At 46.9% G+C, this 18706-nt stretch overlaps 1 protein-coding gene across 2 annotated transcripts in view; it reads left to right on the forward strand.

The window, feature by feature from the left end:
- Tgfbr2 (transforming growth factor beta receptor 2) overlaps positions 1-18706 on the forward strand; it is an 87304-nt gene that overhangs the window by 32649 nt on the left and 35949 nt on the right. For both annotated transcript variants that reach the window (XM_052187046.1, XM_052187047.1), the window contains 2 exons: positions 11877-12045; positions 13777-13967. In XM_052187046.1, the coding sequence (XP_052043006.1) occupies positions 11877-12045; positions 13777-13967 (360 nt within the window). The remainder of the gene's footprint in view (positions 1-11876; positions 12046-13776; positions 13968-18706) is intronic.

The following is an 18706-nucleotide window of genomic DNA, read 5'->3' on the forward strand; positions in this document are numbered from 1 at the left end:
AGACACCCTATCCCTCTAACATCTATAATAACAAGGTTCTCTAGGTTGTTGCTGGGCCTCTTATCAGGTTTTCCTGTGGCTTTCTCACTAAAGGAGATTCCCCTGAAATCCATCCCAGCGCATCTCTCTGTTGAGCCTGGGAAGAATCTTTATAACTTACAACAATTATAATAATAGCCGGTTCTGTTTTATCTGTTGAATGCTGTGTAGTACGGGGGTAACAGAATACACCATGTAGCACATGTCCATCCACTCAAACTTCCAAAAGCATCCCTCAGGGTCCTTAAACTGCTGCCTTCCATTATCACTCCAGCACAGATTTACCCTGCTCTTAATCGCCTTGAAAATCATCTATAAGCAGATAATTATCATTATTTTTTAATTACATAGATGTATATATATATATATATATATATATATATATATATATATATGAATGTTTTACCTGTGTGTGTGTGTATGTAAGTGTAGCATGTGCATGCCTGTGCCTGCGGAGGTCAGAGAAGGTCAGAGAGGGTATCAGATCCTCTGGGACTCTTAGAAATGTTTGTGAACCACCTTGTAGGTGCTGGGACTCAAACCTGGGACCACTGCGAGAACAAAAAATGTTCTTAATCACTGAGCCATCTCTGGTTCCCTCTTCCTATTCTTTTCCTATAATTTTCCTCATGGTACACTGATCTGCTGTTGTATAGAGCATTGCCTATCTAATGAGAGGGTGGAGTCATGCTTCTCTCTGCCTTAGAACCTTCTCATGTGGGTGTTTGTTCTCCATCGCAGACCCAAGGCACTTGTCATTGCTGAGGAAACAGACTGACTGGATGCTGTCCATGGCTCCAGAGAAAGTCCAAGGCTGAACCAGGAATTGCCCTTGCTCTAGTTAATTTGGTCGACTTGACACAGACTAGCGAGATCTGATGGGTTTGTGGGCATGCCTTGATGCTGGAGGACCCAGCCCTCTGTGGATGGCTTTATCCCTCGGCAGGTGGTGCTAGGCTGAGCAACGGAGCTAGGCTAAGTATGAGTCTGCTCGAGACATCGTTCACTGTCTTCCATGGTTTCTCATGTGAGTGTGTTCTGTACTAGAAAACAAAACAGCAAACAGCCTGCCCTGATGCTTTTGCTCCGAGTCCTATTTCTGACTCTCCTCAGTGATGGACTGTGAACCAGAAACATGAGATGAAACAAACCCTTTCCTCCCTAAGTTGCTTCTGGTCACTGTTTTATCACAGCTGCCTGAAAGAAACTTGGACAGCCCTCAAGTCTTTGACCTCAATGTGCCTGGGCTTCATTCACTGTGACACTATGCCATAAATGCCCTCTAAGGTGGGTGAACAGATCACAGATGTTCAATGTCTTTTCTAGGAGAGTCACTGTCAGGCTTGGGATGTAGTCTAGTAGAGAAGAGCACAGTGGGAAGCACCAGGACATGAGTTTGAATCCCTAGCAGCCATGTAATAAGCTAGACTCCCAAGAGTCATTTTATTTTTTATTTTTCTTGTGTGTGTGTTTGTGTGTGTGTGTGTTTTAAGTGTTTAGTATTTCCCCATTATGGTATCCTGATTTGTGAACTGTAACACCAAAAGGAGAGGGAGGTCTCCAGAGAGACAAGAAAGGGAGAGGGGGAAGAGGGAGGAGAAGGGGGAGGGGAGGGAGAGGGAGAGGGAGAGGGAGATTCTCCTTAAGTGCCTAGAGAATAAAAATCCCTTCATTTCCCAGTGACAAAGAGCCTGGACTGGGAAGGTTTTGGAGTTGCTTGGCTTGCTAAGAGAGGAAGGAGGGAGATGAAACTTACTTAGTTTGGGACTTAAAAAAATGATTACCTTTCCACTCACCTAGTTTGTTTTATCTATAAATGGCTTTTTAAAAACATCCTTGCCAAATATATATTTTTAAACCCTTCAGGGACAGCCAAATTTCCCCTGAAGTAGCTATTGGATTAATCTTTAAGAAATACAGATGATTATTACTGAATCCCTTAATTTACTTGCCGGGTGAATATAACTTTGTGTTATGTGTTTTTCTTGAAAGAGCCGAATGAGCATTAGGACTCATGGACTATTAATGGCAGTTAATGAAACCCTCCCAGCCAAATTCTGTTCAGAGAACCTGGGGTACAAGCACAGGCAGCAGCTCCTCGTCCCTGCCCCATCCTAACAGCCTGGGTAGAGAATTCTTCCTGGAGCCACAGGAAGGCAGCCTACAAGTGGTGTATTTACCAGCCTTTAACTTGGACATTTTAACCAGACATAGAGCCTATACAAATCTTTTTACAGAATAGTGACCTGTGCTATTGAGACAGACACAATCTGGGTGAGGGTTCTGGTCCCAGCTATTCCACGTCTGTTGGGAACTTTTCCCATTCCCTTCCAGTCTTCTTGCCTTTTGTAACTGATTCGTCCCAAAGCCAATCCTATGCATAGTGGACAACCCTAAAACACCAGGATGACCTCCAGGTCAGGGACTGGGACAGCTGGGATTGTCGCCCAAGGGCCCAGCTAGACAATGTGCCTGAAAGAAGTTGCCTTTGCCTTTGGGGGAAGTTGCTGGGTCGCCCCCACTGCCCAAACTTCCCAGAAGCATAAGGATACCCAACACATGAGCACAGTCCAAGGAGCAGCAGCTTCCTGAAGCAGAGAGATGGGAGGTGGGGGTGGAGAACACATCCCTCGGGCCTGGGGAGTGGCCCGGCCCACGTGTCCCCTCGGAACCCCGTCCACATATGGCCTCTTTCCCTGAGTGCAGTAGCTCGGGCGGTCCTGCTTTGGACCCCTCCACGGTTCTGTTTGTGTGGGCCTTGTACTAGTTGCTGCAGCAGGGCAGGGCAGCTGTCAGAGGTGCATTCATTCACCCTTTTCACAGATAATGTAGACTCTCCAGAGCGAATACAGGATTACACCCGCCCTGAAAGTGTTTGTACTCCACACCTTGGCCAGCTCACTGTGGGGTCTCTCGCTCTTTCATCTTATTTATTCTCTCTCTCTCTCTCTCTCTCTCTCTCTCTCTCTCTCTCTCTCTCTCTCCCCTCCAGCTCCCCCCTCTTCCATTTCCTTCCCCCTGCTCCCCTCTCTTTTTCTCTCTTTCCCTTCAAAAACATTTTTGAACTCGGGTCGGGTCTTACTCCGTATCCCAGGCTAGCCTGGAACTTACCATGTACCTCAGGCTATCTTCAATCCTCCTGCCTCAACCTCTCAGATTTTGAGATTGTAAGTGAGATTCATACCATGCCGGATTTGGATGATCTTTGTCAGAACAAGGCAGGGAGGCCTGAGCCCACGGTCATGCAGTTCAGGGGTTTTGTTTTTAAGCCCTTACTCTCTGATGACAAGAACAGAAACCGCTACCATAGTTTTTTTCTTCTCTCAGCAACAGGGAAGAGGAACAGCCCCGGTGGGCCAGGCATTTCTAGTGACCCTGATTCTTTCACTGTTTGTTGAGATCTTTCACTGTTTGTTGTTGCAGGAAATGCAATGCATTTCAAATAGATTTCAGAGCATTAACTTGGTCATCTTTGACAGGTTTTAATACAGTGCTAATGAGGTGTCTTGAATATGTATGCATGCTCCTGTGTGTATGTTGGGGGTGGTGGATGACCCCAGCTCACATTCCAGGAGAACATCACCCCTCCTCCCCCTTTTTCTAGACAGTGTCTCTAGCAAACCTAGAGATCATCAAGTATCCTCCTGTCTCTGCCTCCCAGCACTGGGATTACAAGTGTGTGCTGCTTCTGGCTTTTTAACATGGGTTTTGGGACTGAACTCAGCTTCTCATGCCTTGCAAGGCAAACGCTTTGTTGACCAAACCCCACTATCTCCACAGCCCATTTAATAAAGTACGGTGACCACTGTCTGCTTCCTGCAGCCTCCCTGATTTCATAGTAAACTAAGAGCCGTCTAGCACAGGTGCCCAGGGACCACAGGGCATTGCCACCTGGAGACACTTGCTCCACTCTGTAGGTACCCGAGGCCTGCAAAGCTGGCAATGTATACAACAGCTGCTGTTTACCCAGAATTCCATAGCCCACCTTTACCTGTAATTACGTTACCACCAGTATATAACCGGGCAGCGCTCTTTCCCCCTCCTCTTTTTGTCTTCCCCCTTTCCCCCCTTCCTTCCCGCCCGCTACGCCTTCCCTATCTTAAATATAACACACTCCCTCATGGCAAAATACTTTAATGACACAGGGAAGTGGAGTCAAAACATTAAAAAAAAAAAAAACCTGAAACTCAATTAGGAAGCATTTTTGCATCTGTTGGATGGGTTGCAGTAATTGTCCACCATGTTGGGTAGAAGTGGGGTTCCCACTGACTGGCTTCTTTGTTCCGGGTGGGAGGCCATGCGACAGGCCAGTGGGCTGGTCCCACCTGGTCTCCTGAGCCGTGGGTGTTAGCTGCCCGCATGGCAAACCACATCGCTGTCTGCCAGATGGTGGCCTGGGTGTCTGACTCTGAAATGCCAGCTGCAATTAAAAGCCATTCTGAGATCGAGACTTTCAGCGTGGGCCCAGATGGTAGCCGGCCTCTGGGCCTGTGATCGCTTAAGAGGCCAAGTCAAAGAGAAAGCAGACGGAAAGAGCTGTAGGAAGAGACGTGCTCTGAGAAGCAAGGAAGTTGGCCTTCCATTTCGCCATCTCTAAAACCCACAGAGAAAGGGGGACATGGTGGGTCTCCCTCCCTGCTGCGTGCAGTTGAACCTCTACCTCAGATGAGAATAACGTCAGACTTGCTAGGTGGGTGGATGGGTTGAGTGTTCATAGCTAGGTATAGTGTGTGTGTGTGTGTGTGTGTGTGTGTGTGTGTGTGTGTGTAAACCAGAGGGCAACATCCTCAGGCGACAAACATTCACCTTAAAAAAAAATTATTTGAGACAGGGTCGTTCACTAGTTGGAGCTTGTCAAATAAGTCAGCTAGGCTGACTGGCCCGCAGACTCCAAGGATGTGCCTGTGTCCACCTTCCCATTTCACGGCCATACCCAGCCCCCTTCTCCCTCCCTCCCTCTATCCCTCCCTTCATGTCTCCCTCCTTCCCTCCTTCTTTCCTTCCTTCTTTCCTTCTTTCCTGCTTTCCTTTCTTTCTTTCTTTCTTTCTTTCTTTCTTTCTTTCTTTCTTTCTTTCTTTCTTTCTTTCTTTCTTTTCTTTCTTACAAGTCATCTGGGGATCAAATTCAGATCTGAGCTCTATGAGTTATAGTCTCCCTATCCCCCATTCAGCTTTTTAATGAAACCTTAGTCCCAGCACTGCCATGAAGTATTCTGCATATGCGATTGGCAGCTGTAGTTAATTAGTTTTAACCAAAGGAGGTTGCCACCAATCATGTGACTCTGTTGTACAGTACAACAGTGAGCCCTGGGGTTTCCTGGGGAAGAACTCTGCCCAGAAACTTCATCATGAGTTCCTGTCTGATTTCCATACTTCTAGTCTGCCCTATGAATGTCTGACACACCAGCCCCCACAGCTCGGTGAGATTGTGCACGCACCACGCCTGCAGATTCAACATTTCTCCCTGAGGGATTCGAGCCCGTAGTCACGTTTGACAAGCTCAGCTTCAAGGCATAGTGAATTCTGTGAGTGCTTTGGGTCCTTCTTCAAGATGCTCTGCCTTCAACTGCATCAATAGCAGTGGTACAAACATCACAGGCATGTGTGGAGTCAGTGAGTTTCAGGTTCTCCACAATCCTGGCCCATAGTAAAGGGGTGCATGAATTCAGAGGTGCGTGAATAGGGCTGGTGAACTGCTCATCAGATATAAGTCCTTTTTGCACAGGCCTGACAATCCTTGAGACCCAAATAAAGCTGGAAGAGAAAACCAACTCTACAAAGCTATCCCATGTCCTTGCTAGGGCATGCTGTGCCCCCACCTCACATATACAAGAATAATCAATAATAAGGAGAACAAAGTTCACTGTACATGAAGGCACTTCAGGCAGAACGTTAAACATCTTTGATGAATTTTCCCCTAACCTTCCAGCCACCAGTAAATACTATTTCAAAGACATGGGCCTGGAAGTCCTAATCCCAATTTAAAAATCTGACCCCTTCCTACCAGCACAGATCCTTAGACAACGTTGTTTGTCTATAAATTAATACCTCCCTTCACAGTGAGAACTCAGAGCCTCCGGCAGTGAGGTTGTGGGGGATGGGAGGTAAAGATGCTGTAACCTTTGTGATGGGGTAAAGGTTTTGCTATTACTCAAGGGCTTGTGGAAGAGAAGTGAAATGTGTTGTGTCTCATGAGTCTGTCACATGCTCTGACAGCTGTCCCTGTCCACAGGCTAGCATGAGACTTTCTAGGTGAGAGAGCATCTTCTTACTGGAACTTCTTTTCAGAGAACACTTCGAATAATTAATTTGCCTGCTACTGGTAGAAAATTCCCGAAGGATGGCCAACTGCTAATGGAGGATCTGTCGCAATTAAAATGCGCTGCCTGAGTATCGGACTGTTTAAGTAAACACCCGGAGAGTAACTGTGAAGCGGGAGTAACTGTGAGACGAGAGTAAGCTGTGAGACAGGAAAACATTTTGAATTTTGGTTAGAGGCTGATGAAGAGTAAGTTAGCTTGTCTTAGTGATGTTGGTAGTTTGTTTTGTTTTGTTTCGATTTGGTTTTTGGTTATTAAATATGTGTATAGACAGAGGAGGAACCTGGGCATATGCAGGTACAGCAGGCGTGCATACACACACACACACACACACACACACACACACGTTTTTTCTAAGTGTGTACAGAGGAAAAACCTGGCATATGCAGATACAGCAGGCACATATACATACTCACACAAACACACACATTTTTTCTAAGTGTGTACAGAAGGAAAACCTAAGCATATGTAGATATAGGAAACACACACACACACACACACACACCTCTTCTACTTTATTTTTGAACTGAGGTCTCTCATCTGTCTGGAGATCACCAATAAAGCCAGGCGGCTAGCCAGGGAGCCCCAGTCTCCACCTGTCACAGCCGCTGTGGACATACAGACGAATACAGATGGACAGCCCACGTATGCCATTGCGCCCACTTGTTGTTGTTGCTTTGTTTTGTGTCTTTACATAGGGTCTGGTGAAGTGGAAACTCTGGTTTAGGTCTACAGTCTGGGGACGGAAGTTAGGCTCTCCTGCTTGCAAGGCAAGCAGTGTACCCTCTGCCGTCCCTTCTCCAGCCGGCCAAGAGAGATTTCCTGGGTGTGTTTAGAAGTATATCTTTGTCCCTAGCTGTTGATCTAGATACATGTCCTTCCAGTGCCACCCCTGTGGCCTCTGAACATCACAGATTAAACATAAGAATCGCTGCTCAGTGGCTTGGCTGGCATGGGTTCATCCTAGGGACCGGGACAGGCATATGCAGTACGACTACTGCCTCCCTCCGCCCGTCCTCATGACCTCACGAGGTCATCTGGGATACTTGAGGGCACAGAGGGAGACTTAGGATTTCACCTGTTGCTCTCGGCGGCTGGGGCGGCTGTGAGCCTTTTGAAGGCATGAGCTGAGCAAAAGCTGGTGTTTCTCAGCGCCCTATTCCAGAGTGAGTTGGTGAGGCTTTTATCAGAACGACGTGAGGCTCACACCGATGACCAATAGTGCTGTAGTCTGAAAGTATCTGTCTTGCCAAGCCATTTCACAGAAGGCCAGAGGGCGGCTGTCACATACAGGGAGGACAACATCGGCCTAAAGGAAAGGTCGAAGGTTTATGGGCTTCCAGGAGCTGATGGGATCGTTAGTGAGCAGCGATCACTGTCAGCTAACCCCTGTCAGGGGTTGCCGACTGGGTCGGTGAATTGTATCGATCATGCCTCGTGTAAGGTTTCCATAAAGGAATCCAAGGAGGGAGGAGAGGAGGAGGAGGAAAGAAAATATCCTGTCCAAACCTTAACTGTGGTATACCTTTTGCTTTGCTGTAAAGTTGGAGAAATGAAATAAATAAAAAGGCAAAGCGTGTCCCCAGCTGGCGCCTAGTGTGTCGTCTTACCTACTGCCCTTCCAAATGTGAGGTGTGGGGTGCTCTCGGCCTTTCTCTCAAGGGTCAGTGGAGAGGCTTTCTCAGGCCTCTGAGAGGCAGCAGGCATGCTACACTGTCATGCTGCTCTGGTCAGCTCAGACTGTGGCACTGAGCATCAAGAGCTTTGTGAGTTGCTCTCCTAGTTTCCCTCCCCCTCCCTTCCTGCTCTTTCCTCCTTCCCCCTCCCCTTCCTTCCCTGTCTCCCTTCCTTCTTTCTCCCTTTTCTTCCTTTTCTTTTTCTATTTCTCTCTTTATGTCCCCCCCCCCATGGTCCCGCTGTTTCTCTCCTGTTAGGCGTGTTTTCTAGGCACCAGCCCTAGGTACTTGCTGCTGTCAACACCTCTCTGTTTGGTGGCTGCTGTAGCTGCTGCTGTCACCAGCTCCTCTGCTTTTGTGGCTACCTCGGCACTCCTGACTTGTGCCACTGCTCTCTCACATCTAAGTGTTTGCTAGACAAGAACTGGCAACCCCAGGAAAGGAGCCGCACACAAGGTGACGCCATCTTTGCAGGCTTTCCTTGAAAGGGAACCCTTCCCAGTGTTGTTGGGAAGTTTTCCATCAGCACCACACCACACCCTTTGCTTTTGAAACTGGCTCTCAGGTAGCCTGTGCTGGCCTTGATCTCCCTGTGTCACCAAGGATGATCAGGAATTTCTCCTCCTCCTGCCTCTACCTATTGTCCTGGGATGACAGACATGCACCAATTTGTCTCATTTATGTAGTACTGGAGGAACCAATTAATTCTAACTCAGAAATCTTAGTCTCCATTGCACAATATCATCTGTGTAGCCTCAAAATATCCAGAGGCCTGGGGGCTGGAGAGATTGCCCAGGATTTAAGAGTGCATAGCTTTCCTGCAGAGATTGGAGTTCAGTTCCAGGAACTCATACCTGGAATCTCCCAAGACTTTGCAACTCCCTCTCTACAGGGGCTCCAGCTCCCTCTTCTTACTTTCCAGAAGTACCCATACCCACATGAACATAGAAAAATCTAATGCAGTGACTATAACAACTTATAGAAGAATGTGTTCAATCAGGCTTTGGATGGTTTTAGAAGGACAGAGTCCATCATGGTGGAAAAAAGATGTGGTGGTAGAGATAGTTGAGAGCTCTCATCTGGATCCACAGTGGGAGGTGGGAAGCATACTGAGAATGCTGGTAGTTTTTTAAAAACCTCAAATCTCATATCAGTTCCTCCAAGACCAAACTTACCCTCCTCATCCTTTCCAAAGTTTCACCAACTAGGGACCAAGTATTCAAGTATATGAGCCTATGGAGGCCATTGTCATAGAAACCCAAGGCCCAAGCTACCTTCAGAACCACTCAGGACATCTGAAATCCACCCAGGTTTTGCTGTTTCTCTGTCTGCTCAAGGGTCTTACTGTCTTGTCCACAGTGGTAAAAGCTAGTAACCACCAACCTAGCTAAGATGTTAAAATGTTAGAAGGCTGAGCGGCTAAATTCTATCTCCCAAAGACTTGATTATCTGTTGAGAAGATCATCAGAGCTTCCCAGCCAGCAAATAATGTTATTCCAAACACACACAATACCAAGAGGAAAAAAAAAATCCTGACTATAGGAAATACAGTCTCCTATTTCTTTATTTTATTATCTTGTAGGAAAATCTAAGGGATCGAATGAATTGTTTCACAAATGGATCCAAACATAACCATTGCTGAAAAAAGTATATCCATTGTTATGTTGATACCAATTTTAAACAAGGTCTGGAGCCCATTGATGCTTATATTTTTAGCTAAGCAGAGAACAGTCTGCAAAACATTGAGGATTTCAAAATAGTTTCTTACCTAAAAATATACTTCCTGAAATGAACTAAAGACCCGAGAGAGATGAATGGGCTTGCTTTTTTTCCTTCTTTTTCTATGTTTACTGTCACCACAAGAAAGCAGATCTTAAATATATAAGCTTGTATTTTTAGAGACCCAGGAAGCAGGTGTTGTGCCCAGGCAACAAAGAAGGTCACAGGGTGAAATGTTGAGGACAGAAATCTAAAATTGACAGCAGGGCGAGTAACTGTTGGAGGCTCTGGAGTGGGTACCCTCTGGGCAGGAGTAAGCTAACACAGGAGAGTACATAGGACTCTTCTCAGACCTCTTGAAGGGGACCTCTCGCCAAAGCCCCTCCCATTTGCCTCAGGGCCAGCATCTGTCCCACAGCCATATACAGCATCTAATCTTTCTTTAGTGCAGCAAAGAATATGAGTTTACTCCTCTCTGTTTGCCTGAGTGCACAGAAGTTTTGTCTTAACCCATCAGCTGCAAGCTGTTGTTAACAAACTCTGCTTACCGACTGCATACCATGTGACCAGCTGCCTCCCACCGCTGCTGCCTCACCACAGTAGACTGTACCCTCAAACAAGGAGCCAAAAGCCTTCCTTCTTTAAGCTGCTACTTTCCTGGGTCATGTCAGTGAAAAAAGGAACTAACACAGATTCTATATGGTGAGTGCTCATTGACACACTGGAGACACAGTGTCTGAGCAAGGTAGACTGAGCTCTTGGGAACATACATGTTGGCAGACGGAACACACATGTTGGCAGACAGGAAGTTTGCGAGACCCATGTAGCCTGACCAACAATCAAACAGAACATTTGGTGGTTACTAGCTGCCCACTTTGGGATGAAGAGTGTCATTTAATCAGAAACCAAAGGTGGCAGAAAGGAAGACTGAGGATTGAGCTCTGATGAGCTCCTAGGGAGACTATCACACCCTCCAATGTGAGGAATAAGGGTAAGAGAGCTGGGTGACTGTGGTGTGGGGGGCATGTGGTCTGAGATGTGGCAGGCTGCTAGCAGGTCCTCGAGGTGTAATCAGATTTCCATGGAGAGCCAGTAGAGCAAGGGCAGAAAGCAGTGGTGGAAACACAAGACCGTGTGGGCCAGAGTCTGGGGAGCGAATCTGTGAGGAGACATAAGCCTGGCCATCTTGTTCCTAGCCTCACACCTGACAGAACTGTCAGGGCCTTTGCACAAGGGATGGTTCCACCTCAGCCCTCTGCCCCTTCTTCACTATTCCTGGTGGAACATTGACTCCACCTCAAGGACCTGCCCGAGGCCTCCTGCATCTCTGACCACACCCTCCATCACTTCCTCACCCCTCATTCCTCACACTGGAGCGTACGGCAGCCTCCGTAGGACCACATAAATTCAACGCTAGTGTCTGTTTCTACCACCTCTGTAGTTCACCGTGGTGGTGACTCTCTGCCCACTTGGGCAATGACTTTTCTAGTGTCTTTATCTTAAGTGCACACCTCTAATTGGCTCCCTTTGCTCTGGTTGGATTTATTTACTTATTTATTTTAGATAAGATCTCCTGTATCCTGGACTGCCTTTAAAGTCGCTGTATATCGGAGGACAGCCTTGAGCTCTTGACTCTCCGCCCTCTACCTCCTTAGGGTTTGGATCACAGGCTGAGGGTGGAACTCCCAGTTTCATGATTTAGGAACTGAGCCACATATCCAGCTCCAGTGAACCAGAATTACTTGGAACACCCAGGGCAGTGGCCCAACCTGTTTGTTTATTGATCGATAAGGTTTATGTAGAAAACAGGCTTTATGTCAACCATGGACAGAGCACAGAAGCTACTACACACCTGTGTCACCACTGCCACACAATGAATATTGCTCCTCACATGTATTAGCCAGGAATTCTGCTCTGAAGAGATTTTTTTTTAATTACCTTTCTCCACCTTCTTTCCTTCATCTATTCACCTTGGTGGCGCACACACGCGCGCCGTGTGTCATTTGTGCAGAAGTCAGAGGACACATTTCACAAGTTGCTTCTCTCTTCCTAGCATGGGATCCTGGGATCAAACTCGGGCCTTGAGAAAGTGAAGTAACCTTTGCTCTCTCTCTCTCCTCAGTTAACAGCGATGTAATGGCCAACGACAACGGCGGTGCGGTCAAGCTTCCACAACTGTGCAAGTTTTGTGACGTGAGATTGTCCACCTGTGACAACCAGAAGTCCTGCATGAGCAACTGCAGCATCACTGCCATCTGTGAGAAGCCGCATGAAGTCTGCGTGGCCGTGTGGTAAGGGGGCCTTGGGAGAAAGGGGTCTTGCTTTGTATTACCTTAGACAATGCTGTGACAAACACCTGTCCCAGGTGGCTTCAGAATGAAGGCTTGTTCTGGTTCCAGTTCTGGGGGGATACAGTCCAATGAGCAGGGAAAAGACATGGCTGACGGGCCCTTGTTATCAGCATTTAGGGAGCAGAGAGGGAACCGGATAAGCACCAAACATCCATACACTGAGCCTATTAGGCACGTTTTACAGTCAAACCATTGCGTTTTGTTTTCCATCTTTCTAAGTCATGTGTGCTCATGGTAAGTCACTGTATGTGCCCTTCCCAACCCCAAATACAGATACCAATCAATATTCATGTCCTCTACCAGCTATTAAATCTGATTGCCAGAATGCTTCTTCTTGTAGTTTGAATAAAAAAATCACCCCATAGGCTCATGTGTTTGAACACCTAACCCCCAGGTGGTTCAGGTCATCTCAGCATCCGCATGGTGGCTCATAACCTCCAGTATCTCCATTTCTAAGGGATCTGATGCCCTCTTCTGGCTACCTCTGGCATCCATCATGCATATGGTGCACATACAGGCACCTGTAGGTGCACATAAGATTAAAATAAACAAATTAGCATTTAAATAAATATGATGTACATGTAGACCAAATCACCTGGGCATGTCTCAAAACATATGCCTTGCGGTTTATCCTTTGAGCTCTAGGCTAAATCAGTCTCCAAACATATGGATAGCGAAGAGATAAGCCATTTCCCACAGCATCAACCACTCCTATTTTTCCATTCTGGAAAGGAAGAACACCCTGCCATTCTCTCTGCTATGTTAATTATTTATTTCCCATCCTGTTCTTCTCTTGGATTCAGGAACTTGCATTTCTTTATTTAGGATCTTTCTTCCCATTTTGTCTTTGGAACCAGCCGTTGGCATGAAATGTGTTCCTGCCCCCATCCCACACACAAAGAGTGACTTGTGACCAGCAGGCAGGAAAACAGATCATAAGCTTTAAAAATGGCTTGGTAGTGGGTAAAGTGCTTGCTATACAAGCATGAAGAACTAGGTTTGGTCCCTAGAAGCATCCAGTACTCTGGAAGCAGAGACAAGAGTGTGCCTGGGGCTCCCTGTCCAGCCAGCCTAGCTAAATTGGCAAGTTCCAGTCCAGTGAGAGACCCTGTCCCAATAATTAAGGGGGGCATATTCTGCAGAATAGCACTGGATGTTGACCTCTGACTCCACATGCACATGTGCACAGCTACACATATCTGCACACATGCATGCACACCAAAGATAAAACGATCTACCACCATGTCCCCAGGAAGCCTCTTTAAGAACTCTCTGGTTGGTCAAGACCCCAACTCTGCCTTGTGAGCTAGAGGCACAATTTGAGCTCGCGGTGCTCTAAGAGTGGGGGATTTAAAATGACCCAGGTCCCCAGGAATTCCCCTTTCCACAGCCTCCCCTCTATAAGGACCCTACTAAGGAAGATGATTTATGTTTTAGGTAGAGATCTCCTCAAAGATAGTTGTCTGGTTTATAATCATAGTCAATCTCTGAGGAGAACGAAAGTTGGAGATAAGCGAAGTCGGTGCAGGAGAGTTTGGGGCAGCTCAGGAATGCTTGACAACCATTTCCTGAGGAACATGCAGACTTCATTGTCCTATCCAGAGACCCGGTCATTCATTGTCCCCTCTTTCTGTCCCTCTCTCCTGTCCTCAACAAACCTCTGCATCCCAGGAGGAAGAATGACAAGAACATTACTCTGGAGACGGTTTGCCATGACCCCAAGCTCACCTACCATGGCTTCGCTCTGGAAGATGCCACTTCTCCCAAGTGTGTCATGAAGGAAAAGAAAAGGGCGGGCGAGACTTTCTTCATGTGTGCCTGTAACACGGAGGAGTGTAACGATTACGTCATCTTTTCAGAAGGTGAGCAGTCATCCTGGGTCACAGTCCTCCAGGGGAGCACTGCTGTGTGAGGACAGAGGAGCTCAGGGAGCAGTGGGCTCCATGCTGGCCCTTCTCAGATTTGATTCCCCAGAGCCCGTCTTGGTACCCGGCCTTGATAAGTAATTTCTTTCCCCCAGAGTGATGGTTCACTCCCAAGGCTTATTCTCAGGGCATCTGCAACAGCTGGGCCTTTGTCAGCAATGTAGATTATTTAAAATTTGTTTTCTCTCTCTGTGTGTGTGCATAGATATGTGGGTGTGTGCACAATATATGTGCATGTTTGTGCTCATGTGTATGATATCCAGAAGCCAACTTTGAATGTCATTCCCTAGCAGCCATCCACCTTGCTTTTCGAAGCAGGATCTCTTACTCTGGAATGATTAGTCTGGGCTGGCTGGCCCGAGATACCATTCTATACAGAATTTATGGGTAAATAATGAACACAAATATGCTACTGAGATACTTTTAATAAATTAGTAAATCGATATATGTATTTATCTTGAGACAGTCACTCTGATGCTTAAGTTGGCCTGTGATTCACTAAGTACAACCCAGGTTGGCCTCAAATTTGGAGTCCTCCTGCCTCAGTCTCCTGAGTGCAGGGATTGCAGGCATGATTATTCTTTGATATCACATTGGTTTTAAATGTTCCTTTCCTTCATATGTTACTTCCTTGAAATAAAACAGCCTTTGAAAGGCACAGTTGCTGGAGCCTAAGGAATGTGCACAATGGACCGACTCCTCTGTGGTCTAGAGAGACCCGACCTCTCTGACTCCTAGTAGCTTCCTTCCCTCATGCCCTTTGGCATAGAGTTCCTACTTGGGCTCATAGTCTTGCTTTTTAAATTTTTTTTTCTGCCTGTGTTTTGTGACTTCCGATTAAAATGAATAGCAATGACCTTGACACAAATCCTTTAAAGTATGGATGTTGGGTGCCTTCAGTGTTTGAAGTCATCACGTTACTACTCCAGATGCCCCAACCTCTAGATGTATGTATGTATATATGTATGTATGTATAGACAGATAGACAGACAGACAGAGAGATTGGCAGGTCTTTTTTTAACCTATCTACCTGCTGCATGCTAGTCCCTTCAGAAGAAGGGACAGATTACAGAGAGACCTTGTCATCTAGTCAGAAAGTCATCCAGGTATTCCCAACCTGCAGCTTGCAGGCTGCATGTGCTCCAGGATAGCTACGGACAGAGACCAAACCAATATCACAAATTTCCTTAAAACTTTGTAAGATGTGTTTTGTGATTTGTTTCTTATTTTATTTTGGGCACGACTGATTGTATGGTGCTCCAACGTGAACTTTGTAGTTCACGCTGTCAAAAGGCTGGGCATGTCTGGAAATTTTTTTTTTTAAATGGGTCTTTGCTTCCTCAGCCAATTTCTTCCCACCCCATGGAAGCAGGTTTTGTGCAATGTCTGGTGGCTTCAGTGCACCCTGCTTGGCCAAGGAGAAAAAGGACAAGAGCCACAAAAGCAGAGGGAACACTAGCTCTAAACTGCCCACTCTTCACAGCTGTCCCCAGCACATCTCCCATGCCTTCTTTGAAGCTAGAGGACCTAAGAACCTACCTACTACTCATCTAAATTCAGAATGCAAATTAGAAGAGGGGGTGCCATGATGATCAGGTGACAGCCATCTGTCAGGCAAGACTTGATGGGTGCCAGGATGAAGTGTAGTCTAAGGTGTAGGAAGGGAAAACGACATCAGGAGTGGCTGTGTTGTGACCAGAAGATGGCATGCCAACTTTGCAAGACATTTATCTGTTTCTTTTTTGGTGTTTTGTGTGTGTGTCCATGTGGTGTCTGTGCATGGGTGTATGCACATCTCCATATGAGTGTGCACATGCATAGAGGCCCAAGTCTGATACTGGTTCTCTTTCTCTATTGCTTTCTACCTTGTATGTTGAAACAGACTCTCCCTGAACTCAAAACTCACCACTGGGCTCGGCTGGTTAGCCATCTTACTCTGGGTTTTCCTGTCTCTGCTTCTGGAGAGTTGGGATCACAAGAGGGTTGCCACACTAGCGGGATTTACATGGGTCCTGGGGATCCAAACTCTGCTCTGCTCACCATGCTTTGAGTGCAGCAAGCCTTTACCTGGTGAGACTTCTCTCCATACCCCTTGTAAGTCACCTGCTGATCTCTACCTAAATTGCTAGGACTCAAAGGTGTTCGCCGTTCTGCTTGTCTCTTGGTTGAGTTCATTAGTTCCTTTCTTACCCCATCCCTCTCTTCCTTCTTTCCCTCCTTCCTATCTAGAAAAAGTCTTAAGTATTCCACGCTGGGTTTGAACTCCCTATCTAGCTGAGGATGATCTTGAACTTCTGATCCCCTTGCTTCACCACCCAGGTCTCAGGATTATGCCGGGCACCAAGCCCACCCAGCTTTTACAAGTGTATTAGTGATCTGAACTGCGGTCTTTATGCCGTGTCGAGCACTTTACCTTCTGAGCCACCTCGCCAGCCGCACTTTGTCTTTGAGACAGGTTCTCTTGATGGTTCTGAGCTCAGCAATGCGGGTACTGTGGACATCGAGCTCCAGGGATCCTTCCGTCTCTACTTCTCTGATGTTAGAGTAAGTGCTGTCTGGCTTCAGGGCTGTTCTGGCATCTGGGTTCAACAGCTGAGTTCTAGCCAAGCCCTTTGACCAGAGCATACCCAGTCCCCTGGGTACCACACCACAGGCACACTGGAAAGGCTTGCTCTGCGCCTCTTCCAGGGCCTCTTTTCTCCCCACACACCTTCCCCAGTCAAAGGAGCGTGATGAGTTTAGGATCTCTAATCAAAGCTAACCACAGCCCTTACATTGCTGGATAATATTACAAATTAGGAGCAGTTTGTTCCTGTTTTGACTCAGGATCACAGCAGGAAGCTGTTAAGTAAGAGTGGGAGGGCTTGCCGGGCCTTTCAGCTCAGCGACTAGAGTAATGTGCTGTGAGTCCCTTCAGCTTCGCTTCTTTATTTCCACAGAAAGCTTGCTCAGGGCTGTATGGCCACGCCATGCTCCTGGCTTCATGAAGTTATTGACTGCATCTCTGGGTTATTATCAGGACTGCAGAGTCCCCGGCAGCTGTCACAGAGGCCATCTTTGTAAAAACACAGCTGTCCTACTTAGCTTTCTCTTGGTGTGGCAAAGACCAAAAGCAACTCGGGGAGAAAAGGGTTTATTTAGCTTACATTTCCCATCATTAATTCATCACTGAGGGAAGCTGGGCAGGGACTCAAGGCTGGATCCTCAAGGCAGGAACTGAAGCACAAGCCATGAGGAGATGCTTCTGATTATCTTGCTCACCCAGTGTGCTCAGCCTGCTTTATATACACCCAGGACCACTGGGGGGGGGGGCATTGACCATGGAGGGCTGGGCCCCCTACACATCAATAATTAAATTAGACATGCCCACACGCCAATGTAATGGAGGCAAGTCCTCAGTTGAAGTTCTTTCTTCTCATGTGCCTTTAGCATGTGTCAGGTTGACAAACAAAAAATTCAAAGCCATCAACACAACGTCTCTTGCTCCAAAAAGAATAAGAGAGTGTTTATTCTGAGATAAGGAGGAATCGGTATGGCTGGAAGCACGGATTCAGGTTGACCTGGAAAATAGGTTCAACAGGGGAAATGGTTACACCAACCTTTTATAGTTCTAGAACAAAAGGCAGCTAAATATTGAGATACTTAGTAAGTACATCGTGGGGGTGGGTGGGCAGCAGGCAGGCTGCCCATGGCGGAGCAGAGAAATCTCTCATGATGGTTTCAGGGCCTAGCTGATGCCATCTTAGTTTCTGAAGATGCTGAGGGAGGTCTGTGAGTCACTTCCTTCCTTCCAAAGCATCCACCTACTCCTCAAAGGATGTCAGGTCAGATCCTGAGGTTAGTGACAAAAGAGTGACTAGGGGGACAAAGATATCCTGAGGTCATCTTCAGTCTGCACCTGTAGGGTTCTAACACAAGCATTAGCAAGCTCGGATCCACTGGTCAGCGGCTCTTCTGATCTGCAACAGGGGCGTAGCTCTTCTAGAAAGCTCCAGCTAACATTCTCGCCTTACTTGTGCCTCCCTGGTAAGGAGTGCGCTTCTGAAAGGGGCAGCCAAGCCCAGGATCACATCTGAATGGGACAGCCCAGCCCAAGATCACATCTGAATGGGGCATGTGCGGGAGGGGAGTGTCACTTAAACCATGACTCAGTGGAGGGTGTAGGGGTTGTCATGACTCAGCAGTTAAGCATGCTTACTGCTATCCAATAGGACCTGTTAGGGCTATTCCATAGGACTCTTCTTTTGGACTCAGGATCTCCTTATGTAGCCCTGGCTAATTTGGAACTCACTATATAAAGCCAGCTGGTTTGAAAATCACAGAAATCCACTTGCCAATGCTTCCAGAGTTCTGGAGTTAAAAGCATTGACCAACCACCATACCTGGAAAAAAATAATCTTTTACTCTTTATTTCTCTTTTTGAGAAATAAATAAATAAATTTGAGACCAGCCATCTTGGCAAGCTCTGGGTTAAATTGAGAGACCGTGCTTTATGCATACTGTGGGAAAGTGATAGAGGATGGATTGCTGACATCCACCTTGGGACATCCAGTGCTCACTCGTGTGAGCTCACACAGACACTCACACATACCTCTTACACACAATGCAAGCATCCACCTTGGGCCTTCACATGCACAGGTGCCCAAGCAATGCCCCACCCCATACACATGCACATG

Source organism: Apodemus sylvaticus, chromosome 7 (genome assembly GCF_947179515.1).
Source record: "Apodemus sylvaticus chromosome 7, mApoSyl1.1, whole genome shotgun sequence".
Taxonomy (NCBI): domain Eukaryota; kingdom Metazoa; phylum Chordata; class Mammalia; order Rodentia; family Muridae; genus Apodemus; species Apodemus sylvaticus.